The 18,146-nt window shown below is 40.6% G+C and overlaps 1 protein-coding gene across 7 annotated transcripts in view; it reads left to right on the forward strand.

Annotated features, from left to right (window-relative positions):
- MIA3 (MIA SH3 domain ER export factor 3) overlaps positions 1–18,146 on the forward strand; it is a 74,069-nt gene that overhangs the window by 51,919 nt on the left and 4,004 nt on the right. For 5 of the 7 annotated variants that reach the window (XM_062210384.1, XM_062210382.1, XM_062210385.1 and 2 more), the window contains 21 exons: positions 3,184–3,205; positions 4,486–4,574; positions 5,845–5,922; positions 6,013–6,123; positions 7,509–7,580; positions 7,735–7,839; positions 8,467–8,589; positions 8,692–8,803; positions 10,000–10,055; positions 10,145–10,235; positions 10,397–10,535; positions 13,493–13,594; positions 14,120–14,180; positions 14,295–14,330; positions 14,405–14,472; positions 14,599–14,699; positions 14,851–14,988; positions 15,972–16,040; positions 16,147–16,226; positions 16,374–16,424; positions 17,843–17,975. In XM_062210384.1, the coding sequence (XP_062066368.1) occupies positions 3,184–3,205; positions 4,486–4,574; positions 5,845–5,922; positions 6,013–6,123; positions 7,509–7,580; positions 7,735–7,839; positions 8,467–8,589; positions 8,692–8,803; positions 10,000–10,055; positions 10,145–10,235; positions 10,397–10,535; positions 13,493–13,594; positions 14,120–14,180; positions 14,295–14,330; positions 14,405–14,472; positions 14,599–14,699; positions 14,851–14,988; positions 15,972–16,040; positions 16,147–16,226; positions 16,374–16,424; positions 17,843–17,975 (1,837 nt within the window). The remainder of the gene's footprint in view (positions 1–3,183; positions 3,206–4,485; positions 4,575–5,844; positions 5,923–6,012; positions 6,124–7,508; positions 7,581–7,734; positions 7,840–8,466; positions 8,590–8,691; positions 8,804–9,999; positions 10,056–10,144; positions 10,236–10,396; positions 10,536–13,492; positions 13,595–14,119; positions 14,181–14,294; positions 14,331–14,404; positions 14,473–14,598; positions 14,700–14,850; positions 14,989–15,971; positions 16,041–16,146; positions 16,227–16,373; positions 16,425–17,842; positions 17,976–18,146) is intronic. The other 2 variants (XM_062210383.1, XM_062210389.1) reach the window with 1 other exon arrangement.

Raw genomic sequence — 18,146 nt, forward strand, 5'->3', positions numbered from 1 at the left:
CACAGATTAATGCTTATAATTCAGGCTAACCTTATAAAATAATTGAGTGTAATCTTTGTGTTGGTAAAGATGAAAGCAAGCAAGAAGTGTATAATCTCAGTGGAAAACTTCCAATTTCTAAATCCTTTATATAAAACCCTAGAGATTAAGAAGTAGGAGTGTGTGTGTGTGTGCGTGTGTGTACGAGTACACACACATCCTATTAATAGAACTGGGAGTTCATACAGGCATCCTGAAAAGTAGTTTAATAATACACATAAGAAGCCTTAAAAATGTTCATATTCTTTTATATACTGTAATGGCATGTCTGAAAATCTGTCCTAAAGAAATAACCAATCATGCATTAAAGATCTTGTACAAGGGAGTTCATTGCAACAGTATTTATTAGTGTGAACTCTTGGCACAACCTAAATAACCCATAGGAGGGAAACTGTTGAATTATTCTATATCTGTACAATGGGTTATTTGGTGGCCTCATTTGTTTCAAGGACATCGGGGCACAGAAAATGCTCAGTTCAGTGTTAAGTGGTGGATAAAAGTAGAAACCAAGACTTCAAAACTGTAGATAAACTTTGTTATACACACACACATACACAAAGTGCTTCAAGGAAATACAACAAAATGATAGAAATTCTTGTAACTGGGAGATGAGGTGATTTTCCAGCCTTTTTCCTTATACAGGGGAATTTATGGAAAAATAGAACTAAATATTTTAGTGTAAAAAATTTTTAAATTCATGCATGGTTTTTTCATAATATACATTTTCCGTGAACTTTTCAAATAACATATGCTCTTGCACCAAAATCTTTTTGAACTTTTTGAAATACCCTTGCACATATATATATATGTATATATATATGTATATGTGTGTTGTATGAGAATGCATATACATATATGTGTGTATACTCATACAGCAAATATACATAGTTATGATTTTACTGTGTCATTTTGCTTCAGCTATTTAACATAATAGTTGAAAAATTACTCTGTGTAAAGGAGCTTCACAGATGAAAAGCTTTCAGTTGAAATTTAACAGTTGAAGTTGCCAAGTGCATTAGATACAAATTTTTCTAAAACAAGTATTCTTTTTCTTATTTTTAAAATTATATCAGATGTGTAATTGTTAAGTTTTTCTCCTGTACAATTGGTTATATAATTGCTTAAAAAGAAGCACCCCTTTAAAAGAAGACTCTTTTGCTTGGTTTCCTGTAGGACCTCATTGAGCAGCAGGTGAACAGAGTGGGAAAGGTGAAAATGTTACAGTTTTCATTCTTGTTTGTCACATTTCAAAAGCCCTAACATCCGTTTGGATTTGCATAAGACTTTTTTTTTTTTTCTTTTTAAAGGCTGAATGCTATGTGGAGTTCTTTTTAGGTTTATTTATTTATTTGAAAGTCAGAGTTACACAGAGAGGGAGAGGCAGAGAGAGAGGTCTTCCATCCACTGGTTCACTCCCCAATTGACCTCAATGGCTGGAGCTGTGCTGGAGTTGTGCCGATCCAAAGCCAGGAGCTTCCTCTGGGTCTTCCCACATGGGTGCAGGGGCCCAAGGACTTGGGCCATCTTCTACTGCTTTCCCAGGCCATAGCAGAGAGCTGGATCGGAAGTGGAGCAGCCGAGTCTTGAACCAACACCCATGTGGGATGCTGGCACTGCAGGTGGTGGCTTTACTGGCTGAGCCACAGCGCTGGCCTCCAGCTTTGTGTTCTAACTGCTGCTTCTCAGCCTCAGCATTTGACTTTTGGAAACTGTCCATAATCTTAGATGCCTGCTTTTTGCTTGTCACTCTCCCCTGCCTGTTGTTTGGAAGAAAGGGGGTAAATTAGCAAGGCTATGACATTAGACAAGTAGTAATTTCTTGCCATGTTGGAATTTTCTCAATACATTTTCCTGTAACAGCATTATTATAAGTGGAGTTTAGATACTGATAATATTGATACCATAGATCATTTCTGGTATGGTCTATTTTATCACTATTTATCACATTTAAAAGAGGAAATACATCCTGGGTAACAAAGGCTTACATTTTTTTCTAAGTCATGCTTACATTTTTTGCAGTTAGTTACTGCTTCAGTTTTATTATCCTATAATTAATTGCTATCCTTGGGGAATGGTCTTTTTTTTTTTTTTCTTTTCAGGAAATGTTAGCTGACAATACTCTTGTTGGTGTATTTCCCTCAAGTAGTCTTTCTTTCCTTGGCAGATTTATAACCACTGTTCTTAGTGGTCTGAGAAAGTCAGATGATCTAACTTATTAGGTGACTTCTAAATTCAGCCAGTAACCAACTTTGCATAGGATTTCTAAGTTTTTTTTTTTTTTTTCTGGAAAGTTAAAGAGGTGTATCTTAGATAAAAATTACATCTTTTTTTTTTTTTTGACAGGCAAAAAAATTACATCTTTAGTATAGTTTCTTTAGAGTCTTTTTGATAGTCATTGTTTCTAGACCTCTCTCTCTATTTGGATTGGTCAGATAAACTTTTGGGTAGATAAAATATTTGTATATTTATTATGAAAAAATTAGCCACTTTTATGAAGTTAAGTGCTCATTTCTTTTTTTTTTATTTTTATTTTATTTTTTTTGACAGGCAGAGTTAGACAGTGAGAGAGAGAGAGAGACAGAGAGAAGGTCTTCCTTTCCATTGGTTCACCCCTCAAATGGCCTCTATGGCTGGTGTGCTGCAGCCGGCGCATTGCGCCGATCCGAAGCCAGGAGCCAGGTGCTTCCTCCTGGTCTCCCATACGGGTGCAGGGCCCAAGCTCTTGGACCATCCTCCACTGCCTTCCTGGCCACAGCAGAGAGCTGGACTGGAAGAGGAGCAACCGAGACAGAATCCGGCGCCCCAACCAGGACTAGAACCTGGGGTGCTGGTGCCACAGGTGGAGGATTAGCCAAGTGAGCCGCGGCACCGGCCAGGTGCTCATTTCTTAAGATTGGTGCACATTTAATAGATGTATAAACACCTCAGCTGAAAAATAACATACATCTTAATGCTTTTATCAAAAATTATGAAGGCTTACAATTGAAATGCTATTTAACCTTTCCTTGTTTTTTAATCCCATGGATTTATTATGCTGAACTAAACCATTATTAAATTCTATTTGATTATGATTTTGACTGTTGTATTAGGCAATGAATAATTCTATTAGTAAAATGTTTAATACCAATTTTATTTCTCTTCTAGGTAAAGAATAGAGTATATCAAGGTAAATTTTTAGGCTTATTTTGTTGCTTGTATTGTTCCTCCTTTGTATTGGGTTTTAGGTGAGCTAGAAGTAGATGTGTATAGTGACTTCTGATATCAGGTTGACTTCTGAACATTTTACTATTGTAGCTTGTTGTCTTGGATACTAGAGTAGATGGTGGTGAAGAGGAGTGGAGCAGCGATGATTAGTTTAATTTGGTGCAGGTTGGCCTTGGATGTATATTTATTACATGTGAACCACATTGCTGTGCTAATGATTCAATCAACACAGCAAATATTTGCTTAAATAATTTTAGGAGTGCATATGTACATTAATATGCTTGCATTTTGTTTCTTTTTGCAAATGAAATATTTTTTGGGAAGAAAGGTACCTTGTGAAGGGAGGAATGTCCAACTATAACATTTTACTATATTTCATATATTCCAAATACATTCTAGTGGGATCTCATTGAAATAAGGGTTGTTATACTTCTCTTAAATTTTAATATTTTTGCTGCCCTTATTGCTATTAACAATAGATTGCTTTCTTTTTAAAGATTTATTTATTCATTTGAAAGACAGTGACAGAAAGAGAGTGAGAGATCTTCCATCCTCTGATTCTGACCCTAAATCCTGCAACAGCCAGGTCTGTGCCAGGCTGAAGCTAGTAGCTAGCAACTCCATCTGGGTCTCCTGCATGGGTAGCAGTCCTGCAGTATTTGAACCATCATCTGCTGTTTCCCAGGGATATTAGCAGGGAGTTAGGTCAGAAGCTGAGTAGCCAGGACTTGAACTCGCACTCTGATATAGGATTTGGACTTTATTGTGGCAGTTTAACCTATTGTTCCACACACTCATCCTACTGATTTTTTTTTTCTAAAAGATTCATTTATCTGAATGGCAGACACACACACACATCTTACATCTGCTGGTTCACTTCCCAGATGTCTAGGGTAATAGCTGGGGCAAGGCCAGGCTGAAGCCTGGAGCCAGGAACCTCATCCCCATCTCCCAAGTAGGTGGCAGAAAACCAAGTACTTGGGCCATCACCTGCTGTCTCCCTGGGGCATTAGCAGGCAGCTGGATAAGCAGTGGAGGCAGGACTCCATCCTGGTCATTCCAATGTGGGATGTGTGGGTATCCCTAGTGGCCGCATAACACACTGCACCACCACCACACCCACCCCCAAATTAGTTTTTAAGGGCGTGATAATGCCAGAAAACATGTGTGCGTGTGTGTATAGTGGGTAATTCAGCACAATTTAGTGATCATAGTAATCTTAAGGATTTTTTCCCTTTTTAGTCACTGAACAGCAGATTTCTGAGAAAGTGAAGAATATCATGAAAGAAAATGCAGAACTTGTACAAAAATTGTCAGATTATGAAAAAAAGGTAAAAATATTCTTTGTTTTTCCCACTCTTGGTTCCAGTTTGACTTATTTCCACATGTCTTATAATATTTCAAAATTGTATTTTTTTTAAGATTTATTTATTTGAAAGTTAGTTACACAGAGAGAGGTAGAGAGAAAGAGAGAGAGAGAGAAAGGTCTTCCATCCACTGGTTCACTCTCCAACTGGCCGCAACGGCTGGAGCGGTGCCGATCTGAAGCCAGGAGCCAGGAGCTTCTTCTGGGCTCCCACTTGGGTGCAGGGGCCCAAGCACTTGGGCCATCTACTGCTTTCCCTGGCCATAGCGGAGAGCTGGATCAGAAGTGGAGCAGCCAGGACTTGAACTGGCTCCCATTTGGGATGCCAGCGCTTCAGGCCAGGGTGTTAACCTGCTGCACCACAGCGCTGGCCCCTCAAAATTGTATTTTCTTTTTTTTTTTTTTTTTTTGACAGGCAGAGTGGACAGTGAGAGAGAGAGACGGAGAGAAAGGTCTTCCTTTGCCGTTGGTTCACCCTCCAATGGCTGCCGTGGCCGGCACGCTGCGGCCAGCGCACCGCGCTGATCCGAAGCCAGGAGCCAGGTGCTTATCCTGGTCTCCCATGCGGGTGCAGGGCCCAAGCACTTGGGCCATCCTCCACTGCACTCCTGGACCATAGCAGAGAGCTGGCCTGGAAGAGGGGCAACCGGGATAGAATCCGGTGCCCCGATCAGGACTAGAACCTGGAGTGCCGGTGCTGCAAGGCAGAGGATTAGCCTGTTGAGCCACGGCGCTGGCCGAAAATTGTATTTTCTTTTTGATTATTTCCTCTAAGCTGTCCAAATCTTAAGCAGTCATTGAATATATAAAGCAGTGACTCCTTCTGTAAATTTTTTTAAAGATTTATTTATTTATTTGAAAGTCAGAGTTATACAGAGGAGAGGCAGAGAGAGAGAGAGAGAGAGAGGTCTTCTATCTGCTAGTTCACTCTCCAGTTGGCTGCAATGGCTGGAGCTGCGCCAGTCTGAAGCCAGGAGCCAGGAGCTTTTTCCAGGTCTCCCACACGGGTGCATGGGTGCAAGGGCACGAGGACTTGGGCCATCTTCTACTGCTTTCCCAGGACATAGCAGAGAGCTGGATTGGAAGTGGAGCAGCCAGGACTAGAACTGGCGCCCACATGGGATGCTGGTGCTTCAGGCCAGGGCGTTAACCTGCTGCACCACAGCGCTGGCCCCTCTGTAAATGTTTTGATAGCACTATAATGTATGTTTCTGAATTCTCAATGTTTTATGTAGATCAAAGAATCAAAGAAACACGTTCAAGAAACCAAGAAACAAAATATGATTCTTTCGGATGAAGCAATTAAATTTAAGGTAAAAACTTCCTCTTTTTTGGGGATTGTAATCTAAAATCAAAAGTAAATGCAGTGAGTAATTATTACTAAGCTTAATTTTTTTTTATAGGATAAAATCAAGCGTCTTGAAGAAAGTAATCAAATTCTGGATGACACTGCTAAAAATCTTCGTGTTATGTTAGAATCTGAGAGAGAACAGAATGTCATGAATCAGGACTTGGTAAGAGTTCTGCTGCTAAGTGTTACTGTGATTTGTCTTTTGAACTATTTTGTATATTATGTGAGTTGAATTTTTCCATCCTGGATACCCCATCCACAGTTAAGCTTGATTACCCAGCTGAGGTAGGATCTGCCAGGCTTTTCCGCTGTAAAATGATTCCTTTTCAATTGTTTCCTTCCTCCACTCTCCACAAGGAAGTGATTATGCATAGCCCTCAGCTAAACAATGAAGTGCTAGGTTCTCCATCTAGTGTCTTGATAAATTATTTCGGAGTCTTCTGTATGTGAGATTTGTGTATTCTCAAATTCTAGCATGCTTAATTTAGCCAAGATAATTTCTAAAAAAGATTTATTTTATTTGAAAGGCAGAATTACAGTGAGAGGGAGAGAGAGAGAGAGACAGAGAGAGACCTTCCTCTTGTTCACACCCCAAATGGCCAGAACAGCTGGTGTGGGACCAAGCCAAAGCCAGGAGCCAGGAGCTTCATCCACGTCTCCTACATGGGTGGCAGAGACTCAAGTACTTAGGCCATCTTCCACCATTTTTCCCAGGCTATTAGCAGGGAGCTGGATTGGAAGTGGAGCAGCTGGGACTGGAATAGCACCCATATTGGGATGCCGGTGTTGCAGGCAGCAGCTTAACTTGCTACACCACAGTGCCAGCCCCTAGGCAAAAGAATTTTTAAAGTGACTTTGGGATTTTTTTTTCTGTACCCCTAGGAAAAAAAACATTAATGTCAGCTTGTTTACTTGAAAGTTTTCTTTATTTTCTTTGCTTTCACCTTTTTGTCTGGTCATCCCATATTACTTCATAACCTGGAAAAGTTGATGGCTGCCATGAAATATTGATGCCTTCAATTATTTTTCCTCATCTTTTTTTTTAAAGATTTATTTTTATTTATTTGAAAGAGTTACACAGAGAGAGAAGGAGAGGCAGAGAGAGAGGTCTTCCATCCGGTGGTTCACTCCCCAATTGGCCGCAGTGGCCGGAGCTGCACCCATCTGAAGCCAGGAGCCAGGAGCTTCCTCTGGGTTTCCCACGGGGGTGCAGGGGCCCAAGGACTTGGGCCATCTTCTGCTTTCCCAGGCTATAGCAGAGAGCTGGATCAGAAGTGGAGCTGCTGGGACTAGAACCAGCGCCCATATGGGATGCCGGCGCTGCAGATGGTGGCTTTACCTGTTTCACCGCAGCGCCACCTCCCCCCAACCCCCCCATCTTTTTAATCTTGATTTTCTCCCCAGGTCAAAACCAGATCTCCTGATTTTTCCAGAAATGTAGCCAGTGGCTTAGGATATGTTTTGTTAACGGTTCTTCATTTTAGCAAATATCCCAGCATTTTGACTAAAATACTAATGCATGTTTTGTGTTCTATTTCCACATGGCAGATATTGAAAAACAAGAAATCTATAGAGACGTTAAAGGATGTTATTTCAGTGAATGCCTCAGAATTTTCAGAGGTAAAGATGTTAATACTATATCTTAGTTTTGTTGAGGAGCAGAAATTAGTTGTGTGCTAACATATGCAATAAATGAAAACTACATGATGTCTGGGAAAGTGTAACAGTTTTTTCCCCTTTGGAATTAAGTAATAACAGGACTATTTTGCATTAGGTTCAAATTGCCCTTAATGAAGCTAAACTTAGTGAAGAGAAAGTGAAGTCTGAATGCCATCGGGTTCAAGAAGAAAATGCTAGGCTTAAAAAGAAAAAAGAACAGGTAAGAAAAAGATCATGTCATAGACAATATAAACCAGAGAACTGAATATCACTGTCTTGTAAATATCTTTTCCTGGATCTATTTTTAAAGTAATGAAATATTCATGCAGGACCTTATTCTTGAATGTGTAGTTTATGCTTCCTAAATTGAGTGCATGTATATGTTCTCCATCTGTTCTGGATTTTCTTTTCTTCTGCACAATTTATTGCAGCCATGAGACTGTTTAGTCTTGTCAAACACCAACCAGTTATTAACTTGAGTAGCTTCAAAGGGTCGACTGGATTGACTTCTTAGACAAAAAGAACTAGGTATTTCCTAGCCCTCCTTGAACAGTTACTGATTAGGAGTCTGGACTTAGGAGACAGTGAGATGTGTTTGTCCTTTCCTATTGGAAGTATTTGAACTGGCTGCAGTTCTCCGAATTATGCACTAATAAGGGTCAACTTCCTTGATGGCTCTGATGTTCTTGCTACTGCTCAGAAGGTTGGAGCCACCCTCCCTCACCCTTAGCCCAAAGTGACAGGCCAAGGGATGTAGCTTTCTACTTCCTGTCACATTGACGTGGTCATAGTGTCTCCAGTGCAAAAAGCCCTAATCTGTAGGAATTCATGTGCTTTGATTTTTCAGTTGCAGCAGGAAATTGAAGATTGGAGTAAATCCCATGCTGAGCTCAGTGAGCAAATCAAATCATTTGAGAAGTCTCAGAAAGATTTGGAAGTAGCTCTTACTCACAAAGATGATAATATTAATGTAAGTTCATTCTAATGAATATATGGTTAATACTTAAGAATTCTCAGGAAATCTGCCAAATTATAATTGAGAGGCTCTTATACCCTTTTGCTTCTCTTTTAGGCTTTGACTAATTGCATTACACAGTTGAATCGGTTAGAGTGTGAATCTGAATCTGACGGTCAGAGTAAAGGAGGAAGTGAGTCAGATGAGTTAGCCAATGGAAAACTGGGAGGTAAGATCATCTTGGGGAGGTGGGGTTTCTTTTTGCTTTTCTCTTTAATTACATACACTGATGCTGCTTTTCAACTGGTTGCATTTCTTCTTTTTCTTTTATAAAAAGTATATATTTATTTATAAGGCAGAGTGACAGAGAGGTAGAGACACAGAGAGATCGTCCATCTGCTGGTTCACTCCCCAAATGGCTGCAGTAGCCTAGGCCGAAGCCAGGACCCTGGAACTCTGGGTCTCCCATGTGGATGGCAGCCCAAACAGTTGGACCATCTTTTGCTGCTTTCCCAGGCACACTAGCAGGGAGCTAGATCAGAAGTGGAGCTACTGGGACTCAAACTGGCACTCTGATGTAGGATGTTGGTATTGCTGGTGGCAGTTTAACCTGCTGCACCACAACACTGGCCCCTGAATTTCTTCATAAGCTTTAAAGTTGTAGATGTTTGTCACTGACTTTGTACATATATCTGTTTGCATTGAGCAGAAGTAGGCTGATGTGGTGTTAAGTAGCAATAAGCAGACAAAGAACACTGATTTTGTTTTTACATCCCATTGAGAATAAGGTATGTATATTGGAGCTGCATTAGTTATTTCTTACACCTCTAAATATTGAAACACTATACAGTAGGGGAAAGTTGTTTCTCAGCTTTATGGAAATGACATTTGATTTTAATATACATCATCTCTAGCTCTTGGGTTTTGAGGCCTGCAACCTGCTTTAAGAGTATTAAGGTGGTCAGAGCCATAAATTAATGTCATGCAGAGGCTAGAGGGCAATAGGACTAGAGATTAAGTAATGTTTACTGATGAGGAAAATGTTTCCAGATGCTGTCTTCTGAGTTGGATGTTGCTTGCATACTGGCTGTTTTAAACCACACCTGGTAGCATTTCAGTGCAAGAAGAGGAGTAGTGGGTCTTTCTGAATAAGACACTTGCCCTGGTGGACACAGGTCTGAGAGAGAAGGGACTTTATCTCACATATTTCTTCTTGCTCAAGAATGGCATAGATAACATTTTTACTGTACAAACTGAAAATTCACTTTTTCAATCTAAGCTTATAATTCTCTTAAAAGTCAATTTGTTTTGTTGGTTAATTTCTTGTTTCAATGTTGGAACATGGTAATTATGTAACTTTGGGGAAGTCAGGAAAATTCAGAATTAAAAGCAAGGAAGAGTCAATTCAAGTTTTTTGTTTCTTAGGTGACCAGAATGAGAAGATGAAGAATCAAATTAAGCAGATGATGGACGTCTCTCGGGTATAGTCCTTTTATAGAGTCTCATAAATACCCATGAATTCTTCCTGTGCCTCACTTTTAAGAGTACATCTTTCTTCTGCAATTTTTAGACACAAACTGCAATATCAGTAGTTGAAGAAGATTTAAAACTTTTACAATTTAAGCTAAGAGCCTCGATGTCCACTAAATGTAACCTGGAAGGTAGGTTGCTTTTTTGAGAAGAAATTGCCATATGCTGGAATGATGTAAAATTGCGTTGAGAAGATGCGGAGGGTTTCTTGCTCTCATGCGTCCCACTCCTCAGCACTGCCCTCGTGATCAAGTCCTCGGGCGCACACAGATAACAGTGTTACCCTTTACAGAACAAATAAGGAAGCTAGAGGATGACCGCAGTGCCCTGCAGTCTGCCAAAGCTGGGCTGGAAGATGAGTGCAGAACGCTGAGGCAGAAAGTGGAGATTCTGAATGAACTCTATCAGCAGAAGGAGATGGCTCTGCAGAAGTACGTTCCCATGGTTCATCATTAAAAGTGTTAACTGCCATCAGGAATAAATGTGTACATTGGATCTTTAAGGTTATCTACAGTGTGTTCATCTGTAATTAGTAGAGGTCTTTCTTCCTTCAGCTTTGTTAATTCCATAACTTTAACCAGCCTGCAGAAATTGTTGCCTTTAATTCCTATGAAGGGGAGCGGTCTAAAAGCACTAGCAGTACTGCTGCAGAAATGCTTCCCTTTTTCTTAAAAGATTTATTTATTTGAAAGTCAGAGTTACACAGAGAGACAAAGGAGAGAGAGAGAGAGAAGTCTTCCATCCACTGGTTCACTCCCCAATTGGCCACGATGGCCAGAACTGCACCAATCTGAAGCCAGGAGCCAAGCGCTTCTTCCTGGACTGCCATGCGAGTGCAAGGGCCCAAGGACTAGGGCCATCTTCTATTGCTTTCCCAGGCCATAGCAGAGAGCTAGATCGGAAGTGGAACAGCCAGGACCTGAACCAGAGCCCATATGGGATGCCGGCACTGCAGGTCGCGGCTTTACCCGCTGTGCCACAGCGCTGGCCCGACAAAGTGCTTCTTTTTTGATGATCTGTACCCTTTCTGTGATTCCACCACTTAATTCACTTTCTTTTTTGTGGTCAGTTATGTAATTCTGATTTGTTGCATTTGTTCTGTCAGCTTTTTTATATTATTATTTTAAGATTTATTTATTTACTTGAAAGGCAGAGTTGCAGAGAGAGGGAGAGAGAGGTCTTCCATCCACTGGCTTACTCCCCAAATGGCCACAATGGCTGGAGCTGGGCCAATCCAAAGGCAGGAGCTAGGAGCTTCTTCCTGGTACAGGGGCCCAAACACTTGGTCCATCCTCTACTGCTTTGTCAGGCCATCAGCAGGGAGCTGGATCAGAAGTGGAGCAGCCAGAACTCGAACTGGTGCCCATATGGGATGCCGGCACTGCAGGTGGCAGCTTTACCTGCCATGCCACAGTGCCTGCCCCATTAGCTCTTAATATAGCCTTTAAAAATCCTGAATGGTTTGTATTACCTCTTTTTTAGTTACATAAAAACTTCAAAAGGAATATTTAGTTAGTGAAGATATCATAAATTTTGGACTGTGTATAGTCAGGTATTCAGACTAACCATGGTGTAATTGTGGTAAGGATAAAAGGAGTTTTGAATATGGAAATACTTGCTTGGTATGCATATTTAGATGTTAATCCTGTGACATCTACATTTCAAATTTAGAGCTAGGTAGCTCTTGAAAGATACATTTTTATAGTTCATTTTAAGATTTTTCTCCACAAAATATCTGAATGCTCATCTTTTCTGTCAGTCCCCTAAGTTCACACTCTGTACAGCTGTTGGTGTGTGCAAGTCTCCATGTCATTGTGGTGTAAAGTCTGTGAAGGAGTTCTCGTTCCTTCGAGATCAGTTCCCGACTCCTTGCAGTGGAGGGTGCTTCCAGCTGGTCCTGCGTGGCCTCTACAGCTGCACCAGCCTGCAGCTCCTTCTCCTGCTGGCGCAGCTGTGGCCACATTCACCGGTTCCCGCATGCCCTCGAGCCTCTGTCTTTATGTACACTGTCGTCTTTGCAGTGAAAACGTCTTTTACATTATTTCCACCTGGCAGTCTCCTGCTTACTCACACATTTATCTCCCTTAAAATCTCCTGTGGAGTCAGTGGTAGCATAGAAACTGCATGAGTACTAATTTTTGTTTTTATATATAGGTCTTGAATATGTCATTTGAGTTTAAATTCACAGATTGATGGTTGCTTTCTGTTTCATGGCCTGTTCTGTGTTTTTTTTCTCCTTTCTGTTTGCCTGTCTTTATCTAAAAACCTTAAGGACCATGGCATATATCCTAGACTTATTAAGAAATCTGGGCCGGCGCCGTGGCTTAACCGGCTAATCCTCTGCCTTGCAGCACCGGCACTCCAGGTTCTAGTCCTGATCGGGGCACCGGATTCTATCCCGGTTGCCCCTCTTCCAGGCCAGCTCTCTGCTATGGCCCGGGAAGGCAGTGGAGAATGGCCCAAGTGCTTGGGCCCTGCACCCGCATGGGAGACCAGGAGAAGCACCTGGCTCCTAGCTTCGGATCAGCGCGATGCGCCGGCCGCAGCAGCCATTGGAGGGTGAACCAACGGCGAAAAGGAAGACCTTTCTCTCCGTCTCTCTCTCTCACTGTCCACTCTGCCTGTCAAAAAAAAAAAAAAAAAAAAAAAAGAAATCTGATACAGGGGCAAGCATGTGGCACAACAGTTAATAGGTGTCATGGAATGCCTGCATCCCTTATTAGGGTACCTGGGTTCCAGTCCTAACTCTGCTTCAGTTCCAGCTTCCTGCTCATGAATGTGCACCCTGGAAGGCATCAGGAAGTGGCTTAAGTAGTTGGGACCAGGCCACCCTTGTGGGAGACTAGGTGTTGCTGATATTTGAGGACTGAGCCACTGGAAGGAAGATTGCTCTCTATCTCTCTGCCTTTCAAATAAATAAATTTTTTTTTTTTTTTAATTTAAAATGTCCGATAAAGAGGAATAGATTTACCTCTCTGGGCTTCAACTCCTTTCTTAGGTGAGGCCAGCACTGTGGTGTAGCGGGTAAAGCAGAAATAAGAGAAATAAATTATCCTCTTTTGTCCTGAAACACTTAATTGTGTTAGTAGACCAGTCCTGGCTTTCCACATTGATGCAAGTGAGCACAAGAGGCTTTCCCATGGAGCACCTAGTGTTTTTTAAACTTGTCTTAATTACCAGTGAATAAAGAATTATGGAGAGATTAAAAAATGGAAATGTTTTTGCCCAGAGGCCAGAGTTTGGTTTTTATCCCTGCATGCAGGTTTGAATCACTTCCTATAGGATTTTATATGTATTTTAGAGAAGGATGGAGAATTACATTTGAACAGAGCATTCAGACTGCTTGGCAGAAAGAGAAACTTTGACTTGACAACTGGTTCTATCTTAGGAAGCTGAGTCAAGAAGAGTATGAGCGGGAAGAAAGAGAGCAGCGGCTGTCAGCTGCAGATGAAAAGGCGGTTTTGGCTGCAGAAGAAGTAAAAACTTACAGGTGAGTTCAGTTTCTGAAAGTGTCAGTAGCTAATGACACTGGTGTTTGTGTGTTTACGTTACATAGAAGAAAACAGCACAGAAGCATGAATATATTCATCTATAAGAGAAAAAATAAGTTTTAAGTTAAATGAAAACTTAACTATTTACTTACTTAAGCTTGTAGCTTGCAAGACCACAGGAGAACTTGGTGCAAATAATTCTGGGTGTTTTGTGTACTGGAGTATTCTTTAAGAAAGCAGTTTACTCTGTGATGTTTCACAAACCATTAAAGTGATTATGCTATTTGATATACCCAGTAATCATAACTCTGGGAAATTTTCTATGAATATAATTGAAGAAAAAAGCTTTGTGGAGGAAGATACTCCTAGTTGGATTATTTGAAGACATACTGAGGAAAAATTAAGGGAATTAGGATTTATCAACTCAGAATCTATAGCCATTAAAAGTATAGTTGCTAGAGAAAGGGAACATAGATTATTTCAAATTTGATTCAGTTATACTTTTAACTGAGTATAATTCTTAGGCGGAGAATTGAGGAAATGGAGGAAGAACTTCAGAAAACGGAGCGCTCATTTAAAAACCAGGTAATAATTCCTACAGTTGCAGAACTCTTTGATACCTAATACAGACTACTATTTAATGACTATTATAATAAATCTCTGAACGTGTGTTCAGATTTGATGTGTTATCTTTTTCAGATTGCTACTCACGAGAAGAAAGCTCATGATAATTGGGTAAGATTTTTTTCTTTCTTTCCTATACTTTGCACAATCTACCACAACTTAATTTGAATATTTTTTCTAAATAGCTCAAAGCTCGTGCTGCAGAAAGAGCTATAGCTGAAGAGAAAAGGGAAGCTGCCAATTTGAGACACAAGTATGTGATTTTGATATCTGTACTTTCAGAGAATGTTAGACTTTTTTTTTAAAGACTGTGCTATGTGGCATACAACAGGGAATTGGTTGATATTTCATATTTGTCTGTTCTTTGCCTGTATTGAAGATTACTGGAAATAACCCAGAAGATGGCAATGCTACAAGAAGAACCTGTGATTGTAAAGCCCATGCCAGGGAGACCAAATACACAGAACCCTCCACGGAGAGGTAGGGAACACTTTGTAAAGGGAGCAGTCTATTTTTTGATGCAGAATTTGTGTGTAAATTACGACTTTTTATGCCCTAGAGTAATCCCAAGAACTGTCTTTTAAAAAAAGCAGCAGCAGCAGCTGTCTTTAAAAAGCATTGTCATCTTCAGGTCCCCTGAGCCAGAATGGCTCCTTCGGCACATCCCCTGTGAGCGGTGGCGAATACTCCCCACCGCTGACTGCGGAGCCACCCGGGAGGCCTCTCTCGGCTACTCTCAATCGAAGAGATGCGCCTAGAAGTGAATTTGGTGAGTATTCAGGTGCTCTTGAGCATTCAAATTTAAATTCAAATTTAATATTTATTCAGGAATTCTTGTTGTAAACATTTTAGAATTTGAGTCTGATCAGTATAGAGAGGAAAATGTCTTAATGTCATGGTGCATAGTTAACTGCAAGATCTGCTTTAGAACAGAAAATATTTTTTATTTTCCTGGAGCACTCTTTCCTGGTTTTATTTCTTGATCTTAATTTTTTACTGTGAAACATAAGCCTTTATCTTTAAATACATTTTGATAGGATTCCTCTTGCAATTATTGTAAAAGTAGCTTTAGAACTTTAGTTCATGCAGCATACATACTTACATTGCTCATATACTATGAAATACTTTGTCTATTTTGAATCCTTTTTTTTTACGATTTATTTATTCAAAAGAGTTACAGAGAGGAAGAGACAGAGGGAGAAGGAGAGATCTTTTTGTATGCTGTTTTACTCCCCAGATGGCCACAGTGGCTGGGACTGGGCCAGACTGAAGCCAGGATCCTAGAACTCATCCAGGTTTCCTATGTGGATTGCAGGGGCTCAAGTACTTGGGCCGTCTTCTGCTTTCCCAGGTGCATTAGCAGGGAGCTTGAAAGGAAGTGGAGCAGCAGGGATTCCACCCAGTGTTCATACAGGATGCCAGTGTTGCCAGTGGCAGCTTGTCCACTGTACCACACCGCTCGACCCTATTTTGAATCTTAACTATGTCCATAATACTTGGTTAGATATGCAAGTCAGATTACATATATACTGGGAAAAAAAAATCAACCGATAGGATTATAGTGAGCCTGAAGCTGGAAGTCCAGGACCAGTGCTATTAACGTGCAGGGTTTATTGCTGTTCTTTCAGTCTAGGGCAGTTATTTTAATTCACTTAAATCTGTGTGGAAATTATAAGTGATTAGTTAGAGTTTGCCCAAAGTTTGTTATTTCTTACGAAAAATGCACGCAAGGGCTGTTGTTTCTTTCTCAAGGGTCAATGGACGGGCCTCTCCCTCGTTCTCGGTGGCCATCGGAGATATCTGGGAAACCTCCTGCCTCTGGTAAGGGACCTGAGTGGCTTCAGGATTTAACACTGGAGCAAGTGTGGTAGATTTTTAGTACCCTAACAGAGTATGCAAGTCTCAATCAGTTCTTTTCCTTTAATAGATCCAGGATCTGGTTCAGCACCCATGTTGAACAGCAGCTCAAGAGGTTCTTCCCCTACCAAAGGGGTGGACGAGGGCAAGGTAAATTCTGCAGTCAATTGGAATTATAGTTTAGGAATTCCAGAAATCTTTAGCTTTCCTTATCACACTTTCTTTGCCTCACCTCCTGTTTCTCTGTTCTATCTGTATTACCTCATTTATTTTTTTAAAAAGCAAACTGTTCCCCAGGAGCCTGGAGGCCCGTCAGTTCCCAGCATTACCTCTGAGCATCCAGTAGCAGTAAGTACTTAGAGGTGGACCTGGGCTTTTATTTTGTGTATTTCTGGAAAGGATACAAGGAGTGTGACACTAACCTTGTTTGCTTTAAATCGCATGGCAATGTTCATCTTACTCTTCTCCTTGACTTGGGAGTGATACTGAACTATGGGCTCATGGTTTGTTGGTTGGTTTTTTTTCTCCTCTTTGCAGTTGTGGTTAGCCTATTAATCTGTTTAGAGCATCTGCTGTACTTTTTAACATAAAAGATGTGAAAAGGCATCATTCCAACTTTATATTGTATGTTTTGGTGCTGAATGTTGTTAGGCAAATTGCATAACTAATCATCTTTGTTTGAAAATATGGTATATAAGAATGCTTTCATTTATTTTCTAGGCAAGCCCTATTTATCTGAAATTACATATAAATAACTGAAGAATCTGAAATAGTTTCACTGAAACAGTGAACATCTGTAAATTACCTACTGAGCTAGTTGCTAGGAATAGCCCTATTATGTTCACCTGAGTGTTTTCTCTTGTAACTTTTATAGCTGTTAAAGCAGTAAGTCCTCTCTAATCTTACCTCAACACATTGAAATCAAAGTAAATTTGAGTTTGTAATCCAGTTTCCCATAGGCAATGATTAGTCAGTATCATAATACATAGGATTACTAGTGAATGTGGGTAAATATTAAGAGCTATGCCTGCTTTAGATATCGTTTCTGTTGGAAAATTCTTCCTGGTTCCAGTGCAGGACTCCAGTAATATATTTCTCTTAGATCTTTATATCCAGTGGCAGCTGTGTAAGACCCAAGATCCCGCTGAAGTAGAAGAGTTCAAAGAGTAGAGAATCCTTGTGAGAGAGGAGCAGAGGTTTTGAGTCCAGCCTGGTATTAACTATTATAGTTTGGCCTCTTACATGCTGTGTGACTTTCTCTGTGCCCCTGTTCCCTTCTGTTTGGAAGAAAACTATATTAAGAGATTATTAGTGACCTGACAATGTATGAAAGGCCAACTGAATGTACTGACTAGTAGCTGTTACTACATGTGGAGAGAATGAGTTTTTTGTGTGTTTTCGTTCTCTGCACACTCAATATGGAACTAATGAGCTATTGTGATGAAAGGATGGATTAGAAATAGATGACAGGGTATGTGGTATGACTTTTTTAAAAATTAGGAATCACCTGCATTAATAACTTCTGACAGTCCTCTTCTTCCATTTTTATTGCAAATTTCAGTGGAACTGTCATTTCTGTGTCCTCTTTTAACCTCTCTAAGCTGCCAGTGGAAACAAATGGGAGGAGTGGAGTTGGTGGTGGTGCACAGATTTTGCTTTTTGGACAGGTGCCTGACATTGGCTTCTTTGAATTTTTAGCTTTTACTGGTGCTGGTTCTTTTGTCTGTCAAATGCAAGTATTTCAAAACTTTGCTTTTTTCCTGCAGGTTAATATGGCTCCAAAAGGGCCTCCTCCTTTCCCAGGGGTGCCCTTCATAGGCCCTCTGCCACCACCCGTTCGATACGGACCACCTCCTCAGCTCGGCAGACATTTCGGGCCTCGACCACTGCCTCCGTTTGGTATGATGATCCAGACAGCAGTAACTGACTTGTAAAGCACACGCATCTTTTCTTTCTCTGTAGTCCTTTAACATAGTTGGTACTGCAGGGCCTCAATGCAAGGATGAAGCTGAGTACATTTTAGCTTTTCTTTGAGTTTCTCAGAAACCATTAGGTGCTGCATAATCTCCC

Source organism: Lepus europaeus, chromosome 14 (genome assembly GCF_033115175.1).
Source record: "Lepus europaeus isolate LE1 chromosome 14, mLepTim1.pri, whole genome shotgun sequence".
NCBI lineage: Eukaryota > Metazoa > Chordata > Mammalia > Lagomorpha > Leporidae > Lepus > Lepus europaeus.